The 21,474-nt window shown below is 42.4% G+C and overlaps 1 protein-coding gene across 2 annotated transcripts in view; it reads left to right on the forward strand.

Annotated features, from left to right (window-relative positions):
- The window catches only part of rspo2 (R-spondin 2), a 79,572-nt gene that overhangs the window by 42,329 nt on the left and 15,769 nt on the right, over positions 1-21,474 (forward strand). The window contains exons 2-5 of one of the 2 annotated variants that reach the window (XM_054737300.2): positions 1,361-1,549; positions 12,078-12,221; positions 12,405-12,601; positions 13,296-14,331. In XM_054737300.2, the coding sequence (XP_054593275.1) occupies positions 1,361-1,549; positions 12,078-12,221; positions 12,405-12,601; positions 13,296-13,457 (692 nt within the window). In that variant the 3' untranslated portion in view covers positions 13,458-14,331. Of the gene's footprint in view, positions 1-1,360; positions 1,550-12,077; positions 12,222-12,404; positions 12,602-13,295; positions 14,332-21,474 lie in introns of those variants that run through there. The other variant, XM_015949394.3, reaches the window with a different exon arrangement.

Genomic DNA, 21,474 nt, shown 5'->3' on the forward strand with positions numbered 1-21,474 from the left:
AGTTTGGTTTTACAGCACGGAAAATTTAACAACGAAATATGAGACGTACACATATAACAGTTGTGGTGTTACCTGATGGGAACCTTTATTGCAGCCGCAGCATGGATAAAGCAGCAGCTGTGCACACTTAATCAAACCAGTTGAGTCCAAATACGTTGAATGGAACTGGGAGACAACCTAAATTGTCACAATTTAAAATTAGAAATAATATTTTCTTAGACACTGGACTGACAATTGAATATGAGAACCACATTTCCATTTTGAGAACCATTAGAGCCTAAATGAGTTAGATTTCAAGGGTTCTGTGTGTTCCTGAGGAACGGCGACTGCAGATGAACCATCACTAGTTCGTGATAAATAGAATTGGAGAGCGCATCCCAGCGGTGCTGTGATTTATGGAGTGCTGCTGTAAACCTCATCCCTAAAGACCATCAAAGACACGTTCTGATTAGCACTGATCTTCCTCCCATTCATTGTGGCTTTAGTTGAATGGCTGCAGTTTGGGTGAGCCAGCATACTTAGAAGACTTTCTCTCAGCACTTAAACAAAAGACATAAAAAGATGAGTCTGAGAATGATACTGACTGATTTTCACCTGATTATGAGCTGATGCTTGCAAAGGACTCATGAGTGTTCACTTTAGTCTGGATGCATCGATTCAGAGAAACTTAATATGTGAATCGGCGGCCAGTAACGCAAGCACGCCTCGCTCTGGCTCTCAGGCTTTGTCCAGCTCAGTGTTTTATTAAACGTTGTGGTAGGTCGCTCAGTATGAGCCCTGCTGTTATCCAGTCCCTGCTTGGGATATCTTAAACTTGGCTCAGATCAACCCGAGTGTCTCCCGTTTGGATTTGCCTCAGGACATTTTCCTGTAAATGGGATGCTGAAGAGTTTAGAGTGAGAGTCACTTAATGTGGAATGGACCGTCTTTTACTGGCTGCTTTGTCTTCCTCAGACAAATAAAGCCATGGCCAGAGCCACGGCGGTTTTGAGGGCTTTCATCAGCTGTCTCAACACAATCGCTCAGCAGGCCAGCTCTGACCAGAATTAATGCAATGCTCACATTCATAACCAATCATCATTCATCATATTGAGAGGGGAACCGAAGTTTGCATGAATGACAAATCGTTGACTTGGATGTGTTCACTCCGTGTTAGAGATAATCTTACTGATGTATCTGTTGTGGTTTAGTTTGTAGATTTTGGGCCGCTGATCAGCCCTCCTTGACTCCGCTGGTGACCCTGACTCTTCAAGTGAAGTCAGGATCCACAACAAACCAGTCACTGCTGCCTCCTGGTTTCTAATCATCATGATAATTTGATACCACCTCCTTTAATCATTTTTCTCCCTTTGTCTTGCAGCGAGTTATGGAGCGTACCCCATCTGTAAAGGCTGCTCAGTGTGCTCCAGGGACAACGGCTGCGTAAACTGCCAGCCCAGACTCTTCCTGTTTCTGCGGAGAGAGAGGATGAGGCAGTACGGGGAGTGTCTTCACGACTGTCCAGCCGGATACTTTGGCATTCGCAGCCCAGAAATCAGCATGTGCTCCAGTAAGGTCCTCACTCAACCTCCATCACACGTTCCTCCCTGCCACATACAAAGGGCTCCAACTCCCTGTTTTCCCACAGCTCATGATTTAGTGTCAATTATCCAGAGGAGACACACATTCCTCGCAATTTGAACAGCTTGTCTCTTCACTCAGGTTGATGTTCATAGTGAGGCCTTTTCTTAGCAGCGTCTCTCCTGGGAGTTAACGGTGATCTCCGGCTATAGGTTGAACCTTCTGTTTCTAATTTTTCCTCAACGCTCCCACTTCACCTACATTACAACATATCCTGGAGCTATCAGAGTGTCTCAAGGCGTAAAATCTACATGCAAGAGCAGCCAGTTTCCTATTATGAGCACCATTGTTGATTCTTAAATAGTTTCACTATTTTCTAAACACAAGAGACCAAACACAAAGTGAGTTTTGGTCCTATGTGTGGCCATATTAAAAAGCATGAACTGATTTCACACATAAACATTTCCGGGTCAGACGGGAAGTCTTCCTTGATCAAATGTGATTTTGTCCTTGAAGTCAAACTAAGACAATTCAAGAGGTTTAATAGCTCAAATTTATGATGGGAGTGCACCTTCTTCCTTTTGAACCAACCAGAGCGCTCATAACACACCACACATGGTAGGAACGTCTGATAAAATTATTTTTACAGCAGTTATAATGAATGAATGATAACACACACTTGTATAGCGCCTCTCAGAGTAAGGACTCCAAAGCGCTTTACACTACAGTGTAGCATTCATCCATTCACACACACATTCACACACTGATGGTGATGAGCTACAATGTAGCCACAGCTGCCCTGGGTCACACTGACAGAGGCGAGGTTGCCGAGCACAGACGCCACTGGTCCCTCCGACCACTACCAGCAGGCAAGGTGGGTTAAGTGTCTTGCCCAAGGACACAACAGCAGATTTCTCTGTCCGGAGCCGGGATCGAACCTGCAATCTTCCGATTACTGGACAACCTGCTCAACCTGTTGAGCTACTGCTGCCCCATCGGGCTTGTCCTTAAGACTGTTGGAAGGACAGCATCTTGATTATCTTGCCGTGTTAACCCAGCCTTACATAAGCCACTTTTGAGCCTGTTGAGATCTGAAGTATTCTGCCCAGCTAAAAATGAGGAAACCCACATTCAAACTTGATTCTCTGTGTAATTTTACCTTTAATCTCTGGAAATATCCATCCAAACATTTTTGAAAATGAATAAAATGACATCCAGTTGTTGAAAAATATTTGCAGCTTTGTAACATATAACCATAAAAAGAACATAGGACGTGGGTCTAGTGTCTTTGGCGGATGCCATATTAGACGCCATGTTTTTTTCTGGCCGGCTCAGGGTCCTGTACCTGTTGATGACGTTACACTAGATAATTGGCTGGATGTACGACTTATAGAAATTATATCTTAACACGTTCGAAAACATTTAGGCAGCAAGAACCATGAAGTTAATAACAAAACTGCGAAACTCTTTTTAAAACATGTGCAAAAGAAAAGAATTGAAAAAGAGATGGAATACATTTTGGCCAAGTGGTACAGAGAGCCTAGGCCTATTTTCGCAACACGGGTCCTCGGAAGAACAAAAACATGAATGCAAGTCAACGGGGCTAAAAACGCTATTTTCCAATCCACTTTGCCCTACACCCTGGGTCACACACATGTTGTACTGCATTTTAGATGAAAACTATTGATGGGTGTTTCGACCGCGCCAGTCACATACTTTGAGATTTATTAGCTTGTAAAAGTTTGTAATTAGCATGACTACAAACTAGTAATCGGCACGTCGCACATCGGCACGTCACCACATAATCTCCTCTCCCCAAAGTAGCTGCTACTTACCACCTGACCAGATTTATGGTGGTTCTTTCCTCCAGTGGGAAGTTTGCTGAACTTACAGCCCATTTTCCCCCAGTTTTCTCCGTGTCTGGTTCAATGACGTCACTTTTGTGAAGCGTATGTGTAGTCCTGGACTTATTTTCACACAAAACCTAAAATAGTGTTCCCCTGACTGAAAATAAACGCGTTCTTGGTATCAAAATGTGTCTTTAAAATTCGTGGACATCATATGTGAAATTCATGGCACAAAACAAACAGAATTAGAAAATAGTGTTTTTAGCCCCGTTGACTTGCATTCATTTTTTCGATCTTCCGGGGACCCGTGATGCAGAAGCAGGTGGGCATGACTTAGACTCCCTATTGCCGTAGTATAATGAAGTCATCACCAGGCGCAGGACCCCGAGCAGATCCAGAAACTACAGCGCTAGAAAACTACAATCAGCATTGCATTCTCTCATGGAATTCACTGAAGGACCATCAAAGTCTGGAGTCACAGATGCCTTCTGCTGCGCAGGTCACAACATTTGCCGTAGTGTTTTTTTTAAACTAGCAACAATCATGGTGATATGGTGTACTAACTAAACTACCCTGAAATGTATGTAGTGCCCCCTAGCAGCAGGTACTTTCACTCTAACTAAACATGAATTCAGCAGCCACTTGTAGAATATTTACAGGTAAAACAAAAGTAATTTCATTTGATTCGGCTCAATTTACTTTTCCAGAGCCTAAGACACATTAAAGATTTAACAGTCATCAATAATTAAGATTTTTGTTGCTGTGTATTTTATTAACTGTAGGGTTTTTGTCTCCTTCTTAACAGAAACCACACTGTTGAATTAAATCACTCTGAGATTCTGGTTAAGTTTTAATGAAAAATCCAAACAAATAAGTCAAAATGTTCTCAGTAATTTATGTTAGATACTCAAATCCAATTAATGCAATGGATCTGCCTTCCCCTCGAGTAGCACCGCTATCAATAACCTTGTGTTGACATTAAATGTGCTCTGAGAGATGGCAAAAGCCTTTATAGGTTTACACAAAGCCCGAGGTGTTGGCGGAGCGTTTCGCATGAAAACAGAGAAACTTGAAGCCCTTCGGTTCCTGAGCCAAACTCTTGACTGACGCTTTAAAATGAAACCCCAGTGGACGGTGTCTGGACCTTAAGGCTGAATCATTTGAACAAGGAGAAAATATAGAAGGAGAATAAAACCTAGAATCTGCTCAAACAATCACTGCCAACTAAGATTCAAATACATCCTCTTGTTTAAATGTATTGTGACATCAAAAAGAAAAAGAAAAACCCACCGGCCTGATCTTTAATGCTACCTGATCAGCTTGTGATGTTCCATCAGTCTTGGGGCAGATTATTATTGGGATTCTGTTTCAAGTCTTATTTCTAAACGTGTTCTGATATGAATCCAAAACTTCAGCATTTGAACTTTTATTTTTCAGACAGGCTCAAAGGAAATTATTCTCAGTCACTGACAAACTTCACGGTGTGGAAGACACAAGTCTAGAACGTTGGGAGTCTATCTTGTGTTACGTCACCTTTTCATTTCCTTTAACCTTTCAAACCAGTTGGGAACCGATTATACAAACAGTTTGCACAAGAGAATAAGGTCCAATTTTACTCGAATCAGGATCTGAGCTGCTCAACAGTCCCCAGTCATTGTCTGCTTTTTATTTTCCTGACATGCCACAGATCCCAAATAGGAGACAGATCAGAATAATCAATGACATGCATTCTCATCTATGAAGTCAAGCTGTTTTAAGCTCACAACATACGGTCTGCCTTTCATCCCTGCAGAGGAAAAGGAGAATTAATCTAATATTCACCTTTGAATCTGTGGTTTTCCACATATCTATGAACCTATTCATCAGGTTTAACGGGGACACATGTACCTTTTTAATGGTACTAATGACACGTTATCAACAGGTTTCAGGAACAGGTGACTCTTGTGGGGTATGTGATGCAATTGCAAAAATATTTTAACATTAGGGCAAATATTCTTGTCTCACTTGAGTCAAAAAGTGTCCTAATTAGATCTGAGTCTGTTTCTGGTTTGGACACTAACCACTGTTTAAGCTGTTTGATTTGTTTTCCCTACTCAAGGAAACACTGAATATTGTTGAATATGTTTAATTCCAGGTGACAACACAACGATGCACTAAAACCACAAAGACACTCGGCGCCCTCGTAAACACTTATGTCATTCAGTCTCCTAAATAACCCAAACCCAAAGCAAACTTTTAAATAAATGGAATATGTGTATTATTTGATATCTTTGAATAATACATTTTTCACAAGTGAAATTCTCATTGTTGGTGGTAAACAAAAAAAAAACTAAATCTAATTAGTTAATTTTGTGACTCAGCAGCACCTAAATGATAAAGGTTTTCAACAAAAGTAACAACTGTATCGTTTTGGCTGAAAGCATCACAAGTTGTTTGCAGAATTTTAGCGTTGGTCGGTTTTAAGTAAGTCTCATTTGTCGAACTGCTTTCATCAGCTGATTAACAAAATGTGCTTTCTGTGGTCTCATGCTCACGCACCAATGCAGGTCACCAAATCTCCCCTCATTAGAAGCATGATTCCAGACTTCACTGACATTTTATGCCGTTTTCACAACTGAGCTAATCTGAAGAGAAGGACAACTCATTCCTTGGTAACAATAAATAAAAATGAATTAATAATAATTAAAACAATAATAATAATGTTGAAGACAACACCTTTATGTACACGAAGCATCAGATTTCTTCTTAGACCCACGCTGATGTTATGGCTCTTGCATATGCTGCTCTCTAATCCAGTTTTCCCTTTGGCTCTCATCCTCAACGGCACTCTTTGTATCATTTTTATAAATTTGCTGGTGTGCAATCCTCCAAAAACTGTATTTTTTAATGTAGAAGTTCCATGTTTTGAGCTAGAAAACTGGAGTGTCTAAGAGGCAGTGAACAGATGACAGTGAGGGTTTCTCCACTGCGGTGGGGAGAGCTGCTGTGTGCTTTTGGTTTCCACAGGGGCCTGGAGCTTGGTGTCACGGTTCTGTTGTCATGAGCTTTTTAAACACAGCCTCTGAAATCACTTAAGGAGCAGCTGCTTGTTATTAGGCCAGACTTTGTCCGTATGATCTTATCTCATTCGAGATTTTTTTTCTTTTTGAGGACTGCCCGGATAAAAGAAAACAAGAGCTAGACCAGAAAAAGCCTCTCACACTCACTGACTGAAACCTCAGTTGTTCAGCTGGGACTGCGAAGGGTCCGCAGGCATGTGAATCATAGAGGAACACGTTCACTTTTTACTAAAATAATACAACAGCTTTGATGATGAGAGTCAGCAAAAGTCAATATCAAATATGTTGTTTTTAATTTAAGGCAAAGGTTCAAACTCTAAATTCAATTTCTTTACCAAGATTGTTGGGAATAATCTGAGTTGAACTCTGGTCCCACCTAGCCAGGGTTTACCAAAGACTCCGCAGACCTGCTGGTGAAGGTTCTCAGTCATCCAGGCCATGGTGATCCAAAAGGGTTCAGATGAAGGCAACTTGACTTCTTTGGCTTCTTGAAGACATTTCACTTCTCATCCGAGGAGCTTTGTCAATTCTGACTGGAATATGGGAGCGTCAAGTTTATAAGCTGTAGCTGTTCATTGTTGTTTAACAAGCAGAAACTCCTTCTGAATACCCCTCCTCTCTACCCCCTGATGAGTCGTTAGCCTTTATTGTGAAGGAGTCGTTGTGTTGATTAAATGCAGGAAGGTGTAGCCTAGACTGAAACTGCTTTGGAATGAGATTCAAAGCTGCATTATAGGTACTGGAAAGGTAAACTTTGTCATGTTCAAAAGTCTGTCCCTTGTCCTTCAGGTGTAAGTGGACTGCAAGGTCTTGACCTAAGGAGGTGACTCTGCAGTGTAAAGAGCTTTGGAGTCCTCTGACTCAGAAATGTGCTATACAAGTGCAGCTCATTTATCATGTAGACTCTGGAAATGTGTAAGAGGCTAGTTCAGTGAGTGACAGCGCTGCTTCACATTCACCATTCTGTTCTGGGAGGATAGTTTATTTGCAAAGATGCCAACATTTATTTCAATTCAGAATATTCGTATAGCACCAAATCATGACAAGAGTCGTCTCAAGGCTATTGAGTTCAGTTTATTATGCCAATTGGTTTAAAGTTTCCTGTATAACCCAGCAGGAAGACACCTCCAACAGAACTATTTATATGAATTATCTCATTATGTTCAAATTTGCTGTGAAGTTATTGGATAATCTTGTTTTCTTGAAATAAAAATAACTGAGTATTAGACATGGAAAAAATACAAAAACAAATAGAGCAAAGAACAACATGAGATCAGTTTTTCATGATGTAACATAAATCAGACATGTTTTTCAAAGATGCTTGAGAAGCATTACAGGTTTGAAGGTGGCTCATTAGCCGTGCTATTTATAAATCTTTCTTTGTGAACATATATGTAGGAGTCTGCTCATGTGATAGCTAATGGATGACTTGCTTTAAATCAATTATTCATCAGCAGCACAGATCCATACCTGTGTCCTTTTGGTGCCACCCTAGGACTCTGCAGCAGTACAGTTTTCTCTACAGCCAAACCGTTTATCTACAGCCACATCGTGAGAGTGGAGTGCAGTCTTGCAATTGCCCAGCTATTCATAATAGTTTAGTCCTTGCACACATTCCTAAGCCAAAGCATGTGTTGTCATTCTGTATTCCAGCTAACTCTTTGGCTGAAAGAATTACAAGCTGAAAGGCAGCAATAAGCGCTGGCTTGAACATGAAGACAAACTTGTTGAGAGGGTCAGTGTGAGAGAAAGGTTGCATTTGAAATTTCCTCCCTTGGGCTGGATCCCCCGCTCCACATATGGATTCTTCATTTCTACCCAGGACTTCCTTGTTACTTGCTGCATAATGAAAAGCTTATTCGAGTTTGTTCAGCTACTGTTTTGATTACTAATTATTTCCAGAACGCAGTCCATTCAGTTAACCATGCCTTAAAATACCTTTAGTATTGTAAAAAAAAAAAAAAGTCTATTAACAAATTATTTCACGCAAAGCTAGCCTTTTACGATGGGACTGTATTGGTTTGGATGTGGATGTGAGCTTTGCATCAGGAGCTTAAACCAAAGCGACAGCACGGGTGTGAAAATTAAGTAACACAAAGTAAGTTTAGCAAGATTCAGTTGGCTCTCCTGGCAGCTCTCTCTCCCATTCAAACCCCTACTTCTCTCTGTAAATCTGAACTGGAGGGTATTTCCATTGCACGACTTAACCCACAAAAAGTCCAATTGCTTTTGGCCTTTGAGCTTCACCAAGGGACATCTAATCATCACAGCTTTTCTCACTACAGACAGTACAATGGATCCATCAAGCCAAGTCTTTCTGCCTGGCAGAAACAGGCTCAGAGTTTAACTGAGAAAATACCTACCACTGTGGTGTGGGTGGAAGGACTGTCCATGCTTGACCACCCATGTAAGGGTGAGCTGTGTGGGTATGGAACTGAAGCAGAGCTGAGTATATCAGTAACTGTTTCCTCCAGTAAAGATGAATGACCGCGGACACATCTGTCATCCCTGATCCCTCTTGGGAAGGTGTTGATTGACAGGACCACCACCTCTGTTTCACCTATCTTTATGTTAGTGAGCAGAGGAGCACCCGTGTGGAAAAAACACCATAGACAAGGTTTGGATGAACATGGCAGCTCTAAGCTTTATCGTGAACTTGTTCCGTTCACCGTCCTGTGACATGGCTGGGTGGCAGCGAGCTAGCCCCAGTGTCGGCCAAAGCTGGGGTCTAGAGAGCAGGTCAGGGCTGTTCAGCAGAGGTTGGAGGAGAAAGATGGAAAAACAGGGATGGTTTTCCACTCTTCAATCTGCCAGGTGTTCAACAACAAGGATGCCGCTGCTGTACCGCGTTAAGGATGGTAAGCACTGTCATTAAACTGATGAGGAAGAGCCCGACAGCCCGCCTCCACTTCTCTGTGGAACTTGGGAGGTTCATCGACCTGCACTGAGCAATCTGGAACTTTTTCCTAACAGCGAAGTCAATAAATGTAGTGTTTACACATTGTGCTGTCAGCCATGTGAAAAAAGGCATTTGCCTGAGGCTGACATGAGGCTTTGAGTGTCCGTGATAAAATCAGCGGGTTCCCCATCCAGACCACAGCTGAGGGACCAGCTTCTGCCAAGCATGTGCTATTAGATCACAAGTGACACTTGATGACTCATCTCTTAACTTCACATTTGCTTTACGTTCAAGCCACATTAAAGATAAAAACGTGCAACAGCAGTATGTGGCAGTGGTGAAACCAGTAGAACTGATGGCAGAAGTTCAAACGGAGTACACTCAGCTGTTTTGACAACATATTTTGCAGTTCCCTTCAGAAGACATGAGCTTCTTCTGCTGCGCTCATAATATAATAACTCAGGACCATAGCCAGGCTGAGAGATAATGATGATAATACATTTATGCCTCTGGAACTCCAGACCTTCACTGGGATCCGATGACTTCATTATTCCTCATTAGTCTCCCTGTGGTACCTAAATGAAGACTTTAAAGGTGGTCTTGAGGTTAATCCCACTCGGGTAATGAACCTGCTCCCTCGGATCTGTTTTTGGCTCAACTGATTTCTAGTGTCCCAGATAGCTTTTTGGCTGGACAGGGAGGGGGGGTTCAGTGTCTGTCATGGTGATCCCTACCCACCTCATTCAGATGACCTCTGACCCTGTAGCATTCCCTGCTGCTGTCCATGGAGCCACACTCATGAGTCAGCTACCACTTCCTCAGAGAGGAACACTGATGCATAAGTCAATGCCTGAAACCAAGTGTGATGTTTAAATCAAAAATCTTGCGGCGCGCTACTTCTACAGCTGCACTGGTGATATGTACTGTCCATAACAAAGAATTGCACATTGAGCCCTGAACTAACTAGAGTGCTGCCAGATGTTCCTGGTCTTCTTCTTACTCTTTGTAATTGTTTTGTTTGTGAACTGAAAGCCTGTCAGGTGATGACAGGCCTAGGAAATGCGAGTTTTAAAAGAACACTTTGTGCTTTTCACTCAGCTTTGTGATTTTCTGGCTTGCACCTCGTGTTGCTCTTGTCTACAATCCACTCCGGACAATATTGATTGTGTTTTCTCCAGACAGACAGGAAGTTCAGTCAAGACAGAAATAAAAAAGGGGCACGGCCATTAAATAATCAGTGTGAACACACATCTGGACAATGAAACAAAATTGAATGTACGGAGGGTCAGTTCTGTCAGAAGATCAAAGCAACACTTAGAGGATGTTAGGAGACACGAGGCTGCTGAAGAGATCAGTGATTTATCATTTCTTTAGCTGCATGTTTCGGCTTTACTGCAGATCGCCTCTATCTCTAACCATATCTTGGTGGTATGTGTGTTTGTGCTTACGTGTACAAGTGTGTTCATGGTTTGTTTAGACTGGTCGGGAAAGCGTGAGACCAGAGTGAGTGGGCAGAGGCCATACTTTAGGGTTCAAAGTGAAGCGGGGAGGGACCCCCTCGTTTTGCAGGAATGTCGAGGAGGAGGCCTGATGGTTAGCTGGAGATGGTGTAATTAAGGGGTGTGATTGTGAGAACCTTCCCTTCCCCAGGCCCTGCAAGGGTCACAGATAAAAGAGCAGCCCTCAGCCTTTGTCGCTCTTACATGTGGAAAATCACAGTCACTCGTCATCGTTCTCAGAGGAATACACACGTTAACGCACGGGTGTGTGTCCATGCAAGGTGCTGTTGGGCGAGATGACACCCTACCTGGGCAAGCCCCCCGATAGTGGAGGGAGTCAGTGGCTACAGGTTGAAGCTTTCAGTTTTTGAGCAACAGAGCCACATTGGATTTCTGAAAAGCAACATAAATTATCCCACTTTGGAGGCTCCTTCTAATCATGCGGGTCTGTGTGTCGCCCCGTTGGTGTGGTTGTTGTAATTTGGCTCTGCTCGACATGCTATTTGCAGAGAGCTTGATGACACATTACTGTGCCTTTCTTTGCAAGCACGCCGCTGAGTGACATGCACAGCAGCAGGGTGTGGTGTGAGACGATAAGTGCGATGTTGTGTTTGCTGAGTAAACTATTCTGTATTTATTTGGCAAGATGTTGGTGTCTCCATCCTGCCCTCCAGTTGCAAACCCACCTTCTGCGTTCAACTGAAGCCAAAGTTTGAAGGGCCACGAGACGTTATTTTCAGTTTAATAAACTCCCTATTTTCCAAAAAACTTTTGGTTGTGGAAAAAGATGCAGTTTGGAGAAGCACAACGTGATAAGATGGCATTCTGTGAAATATTCTTCCTTTTGCGGCAATCCATAGTTAAAAACATGTGAGCTTGTGTGTCTCCACTGCCATTTTTGGACGATCCTGCTGAAATAGGTCAGCATCACTTAATTCTTCATCATCTCTGCTGTCATTTTATTTTATTTTTTTGAATTATCTGTTAAAACAAGAAGAAAAGAAAAAGTATCAGGCAAAACAAGTCCTTTGAAGCAGACCCGGAAGAATGATTTGCTGGTAATCGTCTGATTTATTTATTTCTTATTTTTTGGAGGGAGGAACACCATAATCCCTTCGACAACCCCCATTCCCAAACTCGTTAGCTCTCGATCAACTCCAGATGAGACTTTCTGAGACCCCAATGCTTTTCTTCTTTCTGCTTCTTCCTCTAGGGTGTAGGATAGAGAACTGCGAGTCCTGTTTTGACAAAGACTTCTGCACCAAGTGCAAGTCAGGTTTCTACCTGCACAAAGGGCGCTGCTTTGATAAGTGTCCTGAGGGCTTTGCCCCACTGGAAGACATCATGGAGTGTGGAGGTAGGTGAAACTAAACACAATGTTTAAAGTGAAGTGGCATTTTATCACTTCTCTGTTGGCCTGCTTATTTTGGACTTGAAACAGGCAGTTCAACTGGGACCACAGGTTATTGCATCCCAGCATGAAAGCTTAAGAGTTTTCCATGGTTTCATTGCACATCGCTGTCCATGTGTCTCCATGCAGAAGGCTGTGAGGTGGGTCAGTGGAGCGAATGGGGAGCCTGCACCAGAAGAAACAAAACCTGTGGCTTTAAGTGGGGTCTGGAGACCCGAACGCGGCACATCGTAAAGAAACCTCCCAAGGACACAATACCCTGTCCCACCATCGCTGAGTCCAGATTTTGCAAAATGGCCATGAGACATTGTAGGAAAGGTAAGGATGTTTCAGAGCTCTATGTTAAGGTGTGTTTTGAAGAATCTGTCAGACTTTTAATATTTCATTTGACATTCACTCCAGAGTGATGCATATTAAAGAAAACTGTGCACTTAACCCAACAGAGTAGAGCTCCACCTGTGCCGCGTGACCCTTTTGCTCCTCGCACAGGCTTTGTTCTTTCACCATCTGTCATTGAGGTTCACGGTGGTGCTGCTTTGCATGAATTATTTTTATTTTCTGAATCAGCCTTGTTCCTGAGATACCTTCTCCACCTGTCCCTTCCTACAAGTACGAACTGCAGGTTTCCTCAATGGCCGTCTCTGCTTTCTCCTGTCAGCCTGAGAGAGTTCTGCAGTGCACAGAGCACTTGTGTCAGGCCCTTAAACGAAAAGTCGATAGAATTTCTCTGCGCACAATTACAGCAAAAAGGATATGTTGTTTTCAAAGCGTAAACCATTTCTCTCACATGGTCCAAAGACACCATTTGGGGCAAGATCCCCAGTTAGCAGTGCTTTTAAAATAAATATAGTTTCCCTTAATGTACTTTAATGTCTCTCCTAAACGTTGGATTAGGATAGGCCAAGTGTAAATATTTAATTCACCAAATAAGGAAGCAATTACAGTGGCAGATATCAGTCAGTCAGTCAAAAAAAGAAGAAGAAGAAGAAGAAGAAGAAGAAGAAGAAGAAGAAGAAGAAGAAGAAGAAGAAGAAGAAGAAGAAGAAGAAGAAGAAGAAGAAGAAGAAGAAGAAGAAGAAGAAGGAAAAAAAGACATTGTGTAACAGAAAGAGGAACCTCAAAAGTTTTTCTCCATTTTTGGCTTGGGGAGCTGAATGGGAGGGTCACTTGGTGAAGTGGTGAGAGAGTAAATAAACTTGAAATAGACCCTGATAGTTTCTCATGTTTCAGCACAACCAGGGCCGTCACTGCTGACTGGGTTGGAAACTGTGATTCCATGGCACATTTAGTACTTAATGCCCCGTCCTGCCTGTCAGGGAATTTCTCTCCAACCAACACGCTTCTGCATGATTTTATCATTGCTGTTTAATCTGCTTCTAGAAACTTCAAGATTCTCTCATGGAAAGAGCAGTCATCATACAAATGCACTGATAAAAAGCGTTACGTTTTACTGGAGCATCAAACTTCTCTGGTGATGTTACCATCATAAATCTCTCAGTACAGTTCCTTACAGTGACTGAGTTACATCTCTGGTGGCTGCAAACTGTGTTTAAAGAATCACGGTATACACACCTTTGGACTCTCTGGGCCTGTGAACTGTGGTGGCCTGTTTCATAAAGGCACATTTCATACTTTGGCATGTGTTGTTAATCCTCCACCACTAGTGATAAATCCCCCGCTTGGCAAAATCAGTGAAACGCAACACTTTACAGTTCAAATAATTATTAGGAAAGATGTGAGCCACTGAAGTCAAAATGGAGGAGAAACCGATAGACGCAGGAGCCTCACGTGTGAATCTGAGGACTTCCTCTGTAAAATATTCACTCACACTGTTAGTGATAATAAAATTTAATAAATGCTCGCTGGGACATAAGACACATGTCCCAGAAAATCAAAAGCACTTAAACAAAGCTTGTTTACTGAGAAAATGTTTTTACTTGCTATTTTTTAAAGTACATCGTCGGAGTTTCACTTGCAGGCTGAACATGTCTTCTACCCCTGTTTTCTGCATTAGCCAATGAAATAGAAGGGAAACACTCTGGTCAGAAAGAGCCACACAGATCCATGTCACACGGTGATTTAGGGGAAGGCTGCAACACATTCTCACACCCAAGGCGTCAAAATATGACGCGTGTGACCAAGCGTCAATATATGACGATTCGGGACGCCCCAGCGCATCAGCAGATGACGATCAGGGACACGTCGGGTCACGTGGCTCCGCTGGCGTCACTGTTTGACGCGCGCGGTCACACGGACATTATTCGACTATTTAATCTTTCCCTCACCCCAATCCTAACCTTAAGGTCCATAAACTGTGACCTTTAGGTGAGGATTGGGGTGAGGGGAAGGTTAAGTAGTTCACAAGTAGTTCTAAGGTTTGTCTCACCACCGGCGTCAGATACCGACGCTCTGGGACGCTGCGTCAGCTGTTTGTCCCTGATCGTTGTATCCTGACGCGCTGGGGTGTCCCGAAACATCATATTTTGACGCCTTGGGTGTGAGAATGTGTTGGGAAGGCTGTGGTTGATTTAGCGTCCAGGAGAGAGGAGAGTGTGTCTCGACTAGTAGAAGCTAACCATTAGCATTAACTACGCCACAACATGGCAGAACTTCTTTGTGAAGATTAAACATCAATATTGCAAAGCAAATGGAGTCAGTTGTGGAGCTGGGTTGTTGTTAGCCAATCAGACGTGAGATGTCAGAATATCAGGAAATGGGTTGGGGTTAGTAATAATGAGTACAACTCTAAATCCTGCTGCTTTCTGCGCCCCACTCCTCTGGCTAACAGGCGCAAACGCTTTGTTCCCACAGAGGTCGACCCACACAGCATCCATTTATACTAGAGACCACTGCAATTGTGTTGAAATTTGATCTTTAAAGTACTTTCAAAATGAATACTGCATCTGTCAGTGTGCCCCAGGCCAGCTGTGGCTACATTGCAGCTCATCACCACCAGGGTGTGAATGTGTGAATGAATGTGTGAATGACTGTGCTGTAAAGTGCCTTGGGGGTTTCTAGAAATCTGGTGTTATATCCAATACAGGCCATTAAATGGAAAAAGTCTAATTTAAAAAAATACTAAATGCAATGCATTAGTTTTATATCCAGAAATAAATAAAAAATCTACTGTAATAATTGTTTGGAATTAATTTATTTAATTGAGTCGTTTTAACTTCTACACCATTTTATTATCTGGGTGCTAATCAGACAATGTTTAGTGTTAAAGCTATTTATTTAGCACTCAGGCTTGCATTACTCTTTAACAGCTGGATGACACACTGGCATATTCCACTTCCAGCTATACAAATAAATTCCAAATAGTATTTAGATGTTTGATAAATTATTAAGTAAAATATTCTATTTAGCTCATTACATTTCTATAAAACATTGTTTGCTAATCACTTCCATTCAGAAGGCTGTTTGTGTACTTAGTATTTAGATTGTGCTCTTGAGAGGGCCACTATGAACATGTTAGAAACAATAAAGAGATGTTATTAATAGCTGCTCCAGCTACGCCAGCATTGATAGGCTGGCTGCATCCTTTTTCTCGTGAGCAAAGGGGAAGAGAGGTGAGGAGAATGAGAGCCTGGTAGCTCACACCTGCTCTTCAAGGAATCCTCTGTGGAGATTTTCCAGAAACCCCTGTCATCAGATTCACTGGCTCGCAAAAAGATTTGTGACAAGTTTGAGTTTTCTTCCTTGTCCACCCACCTGCCGTTCCTTTTTTCCTTGTTTTCACTCACACCTGCAACAATCGTTGTTTTCCTTCTCCCATATCAGTGATCTTAGATGATATGCAGAACCTCTAAGTGTCAAATTCTGTTGTAATTCCTGATTTGGGAATTAGGAAGGTGTATTGTAAAAAGTCCATTTGAAAGACACAATTTCATCTCAGTCAGTTTATACAAGTCAACTTTACCAATCTTGGGCAGCTTTATTCACCACTGGCAGAAGCAACAATATTTGTGGACCTGCATGTGAGGTTTAGAATTAGAAAATATTGCTGTTTGAACGTTAAAGACGACATTAGTTTAAAGATCTTGTTCAAGAAGAAATGTGTGATGCTTGTTCTTTTTGAAATTCGATCAGTCACTTTGAGTTTAACATGCTGAAAGTCAAACGTTTCCTCAAGCCTCATTGTCTGCGTTAGACACAGACAGAAAACAAAATGGGTATTGGCGGACTCCCCCACCTTGCCTTGTGACCTCAAGAAGGAGAGGACAGAGCACATCTCAGCTAGCAGGAGCTATCCAGTAGCAACTCAAAAACATGCCGGAACATGTTCCAGCTTGTGATATTTGTGGACATAAAACATCAATGTTGCATTTTCCATCAAGTAAATGTGTTTTACAGTATTCTGAGTTTTTAACAAAGGCAGCGGAAGAGTCACGCTTCTGTTAGCCAGTCAGAGGTGAGATGTTTACATGTCATAATGATCCTGTGGTTTTCTGCTCCCACTCCTCTGACAAACTTAGATGTGCGCAGTAATTAATTCACCCATCTCCTAATAAAACAGTTAGACTCACATTAATAGTCCTCAAATACACAACAAGCTTCATGAAGCTGCAAATCCATTCCGTTGTTTTCTTTGAGCTACAAACGGTGATAAACTATAGCTTCTATATTAGGGGTGTCAAGTTGCACAGATGGGTACTAATTCACTGATATATACACGACGTGACTATATTGGTAGAGCAGCTTACAGCTTCATACCAATAAAATATGTCCCATTTAACAAGTTGATACAAAGTCTGTAAATTCAGGTATCCAATTTGTTAGCAAAGTGTTACCACATGTGTGGGTGATGAATGCATTTTTGTTTAACTGTCATACTTGTCATAGTAGAGTCTGGTTTATGAATTATTTTCTGAGGTATTGTTTTTTTAAAGGCATGGGACACTTGTTAAATCGATACATTTGCATTGGTCTCTAAAAGTATGGACATCTCACTTCTGACTGGATACCAGAAACACGACTCCACCATTGATTCCATTTGCTATACTACGTTGATGTTTTATCTCCACAAATAACACAATCCTGAAGGTGTTCTGATGTATGGTGGAATTGCTAACGCTAACAATTAGCATTAGTAACTCCATTCTCTGCCGTTTTCTGGAAGCTAAACTAACAACAGAACTTCCCTGTCGCGAGTCAAGATGGGTGACTCCATGAATGTTAAGTGACAGTGAGACGTAGATATGTCAGGCTTTTCTAATCCTAGAGTATCACAGTCTATTTTCTATCAGAAGCTAATGCCGGAGATAGGTGTAGGAGACTATTTTCATGTTCAGCCTGCACAATAAACTCAGAGCAACTTATTATAATCAGAAATAATCATTAAAACATGTTTTTCAGTGTTACACAAAAACTGTCTCAGATTAGCCTCCTAGACTCTTTCCTTTGCTTGGTCCCGTTGTTTTACCTTGAATCTGAACGTGATCACGAACAAGGACTGGATCATGTTGAGCTGTATCTGTTTTAGCTCCTCAGTCACAGATCTAAGAATCATAACCCTGTTGTGTAGGATAATCCTGGATATTTGTGAAATAATGTTAGCTTCCAGTGATGGTTAGCTTCCAGTAATGGTGCATTCAATGACAAAAAAAATGGAGGGAATTTCCATTGTCTGGCTTGGTAAACCTGGAAGAATGAGAATAAGTCAAACTTTGTAAATGGAATGTGAAGATCTGGGAGGGTACCAGCAAAATAATTCGCTCAAATACACGAAGGTGGAAAAACCAAGCAAATGTTGTGTTTTATTTTTATTGCAAACATCCAAATGTGTTACAGAGAATACATGCTTCATGAAACAGTGAAAAAAGTTCCACCTTAGTAAATTTTGGAACTGAAAACCAAAACACTGAAGACTTGGTTTTCCAGAACAGATAAGTTAAATTCCTTTTCAAAATCCTTCTATGACTGTTCTTCTGAACCTGAGCCATTTTGCTGACCTCTCGGGAACAGACGGAGACGAGGAATGAAAAGTAGAAGGATACAAGCGAAGAAACATCTAGTCATTATGCTGGTGATCAGATCGCTTGTGTGCCTGAGCTTCAGAGAACTGTGGAAGTATTGATCCCTCGTGTGTGTAACCAGAGAAACTCCTGCTGCTGTAGGGCTCGGCCGAAGCCAAGACGCTCATCCCATCAGTCATCTGACTGTAAGGATCCAGCCAGTGCTGATTCTCTTTGTCATAATTTCTCTGAACCATTGGTGTTTACACTGTAACAGCGATAACTACTTCTGCTCAAGCTGCCTGTTCCAATCCCACTGCCATCAATTAGAAACTTTAGGAGTTTCGTTACGCTTTCTGCGCCAGGGCTGTAAAATTCAGTAAAACCCATTTAGACTGAGTGAACCTCTTCATCACTCCTCTGTAGTATGACATCTAAAGACCTATGAGGACTGCGTCTGTAGTTAAGGCCATTTGACATGGAGAGGTGGGAGGTTTGCTTACATTACTGCACAAACACCTACAGTCTGGTGCAGGGGGCCATAATCAACACAGATCAGATGCAGGGAGGGTTTGGTTCGCTGGGAGGGATGTATGCCAGGTTCTGTCTGAAGCCAGTCTGGGTCTGTGGTGAATCCAGAGTTCTTTGGACCATCTGCCTCTGTCTGCTCTTGTGAAACGGTGCTCAGAAAACAGCCCTGGCCTCAAAGTAGGTCTGGAGGAAACTGGGCTGTTTTTTTCAACAGCGCCTGTCTTTGGCAGGCCATGCACCGTTGATGCTCACGCATGTGTTTGACCATGTGGTACACAATTCTTCTGTTTACTCTGTCTGTTCCAAGGGGCTTTAAGCTCTGACAAAAGATGCCACTCACCTCTGAGTGATTTAATCACTCACGTAGCATGGATCACTTCTGAGGGTGGCCTGTGCTTGGCTTGGAAATCCGACACCCACATTTCTGCATTTCCTTTCATCGTCAGGCCTTAAAAAAATAAAATAAAAGTGACACTTTCAACATGAGTCTAACTGAACGGACATGTTCTTGTGTCAGCAAAACAGCTGAGACAAAGTACTTTTCCCTGGACATCGCTTCCATCTCTCAAACCAAAACAAATATGGACGCTGTCATTTTGAACTTTCTGTTCTCTTCATTTTACACCTCAACAGTGCTTTACATGAGCTCTGGACTTTTGAGCAGTCGAGCCAGTGCTTCTGTCGCCGTGGAATGGCAGGTGGTGATTAACAGTGATCTCTGGCCTGGCTAATATCACAGGCAATCCGGATCAGTTCTTCCCACCAGCGGGAGTGGAGTGGGAAGTGTTTTCCCAGGACAGAGGGAGAGCACTAATTGGCAGCCAACCTGTCACAGTGATTATTTGCGCCCCTCACTGCAACCTATTGTAATGGATGGAGCCATGGCTTAATCTTCACTTAATAAGGCTGCTCTGTAGGGGCTGACACAGTAGCTGGTAGAAAGGCCTCTGGAGCACACTGCCTCCTTTGGAGAGCACCGATGGCTTCATTTCAGGCACAAGGTCTTGGTTGGTGCCTGACTGGGCAACGTTCACCTGCTAACACCACCCACCATGCCAGCTTGCATCATTCATTAAACCAATGAAGTCCTGCCCAACGTGGTCGTAAAGATAATCACCGCTGCTGCCACACGCGATAATTAATCCTGATACAGAGTTTTAAAATATCCCCTCATCTATGTTTAATAACCATCTAAAGTTGATTTTACAGCCTCGTGTTTTTATGCTAATGATCTTAAACCGAGACTTTTTATGTAGTCTGCAGAAGTCTTAACTTGCAGGAGAAATTTTTTACCCCTATTTTCTGAGATGTCTCTGACCCTTTAACATTCCTTATTTTGGCAAGGAGTGGAAGGGAGTTTATGATGCTGGGAGCCAGGGGAAACAGGGGTGGGGTCTCTGATTAACGTTCTCGCTAAGTGCCCCTGCTCTCTGACCAAAATAAATATGACTGCTGTCATTTTGTCAGCAACTGTCTTTAGAGAGCAATATCTGAAACACCCCCGTGATCCTGTTGGCCTTTATATGAAGAATCCATCGTCATACCACAGGCATGAGCCGTAAACATGTGGAGGCCTTTCAAAGACCAATGGGGGGTGGAGGGAGGTGGAAAGGGAGGGGTTAGCCATGCTCACCAGGGCTCCATACTCCACATTATTGTCATCTGGTGTGTTCCAAGCAGGGAGAATCAGGAGGGGTGAGAGAGACGGGCTTTTTCTCATCGCTCAGTAGTGAAACCACCGTTTGTAGACTTGTGTATACAGTTTAGATATGACCATGTGTTGGCCCTAAAAATGAAAAGCTCTCACATATTACTACGGTCCCTAAATGAGCTGCTGGTTTTCCTAGAAAACATTCAGATATTGAGTCTGTTTGACCACGACAAGATGTTTTTTGAAGTTCACAAATATGTTTATCTAGCTGAAGAATCGTGTCTCTACGTGGGACTTTGCCAACAACATTGAAAACGTTCCTGGTCTTCTTTTATTGTGTGATAACGACTCGTACCAGCTGCTATTAAAAAAAACAAAAACACGCTAAGTGGCAGCAAAATGAAACAGGACAGAATGGAGAGGAGGTGCTGTCCCGGAGAAGAATGTGTCAGTTTTGCTTTGCTCCACAAACAGGAGCTCTTTCCCCAGCTGGGGGCGGGTTTTGGCTCTGACACGGTCTGCATCGTAAAGTAAAAACTTCAATGGAATCTCCGTTTAAATGGAGTTGTTGCACAATGGGATTTTTAGTCTTTATAGTGATAGTGTCACGGTTTGTTGTTAAAATGAGGTGTCGTTAAAACAGCTCGGAGTGCACGTCCATTTACCTCTTTATACAATACTGAATGGATAGGTTTAACCCAAAATAATTGTGTATTTTTTTATTGCAACGAAGGAAGGCTTTCAACAACCAGCTTCAAAATGAAAGTGTAAACTGGTATTAAAGTCTAGGCCATTACTGTGGACGTTGGGAGTGCGTTGACATTCTAAGTTTATTTCTCCCAAAACCTTTTAAGCTGAAAATTAGCAAAAAAAAATTGAGAAACTGATCAAGAAATATCCAAAAATGGCACAAGTATCACGTCTTCTGGTCTCCTGGTGAGTCCTAACTCCTCAAGAGCCCTAGCCTTGTACCGAACATTCCCACCGCACATTCAAATAACCAGAGATAGTTGGGGAGGAGTCACTGCACCTCCTCCTTCTGCCTGCCAGACCTCCAGTCCAT

Source organism: Nothobranchius furzeri, chromosome 5 (genome assembly GCF_043380555.1).
Source record: "Nothobranchius furzeri strain GRZ-AD chromosome 5, NfurGRZ-RIMD1, whole genome shotgun sequence".
Taxonomy (NCBI): Eukaryota; Metazoa; Chordata; class Actinopteri; order Cyprinodontiformes; family Nothobranchiidae; genus Nothobranchius; species Nothobranchius furzeri.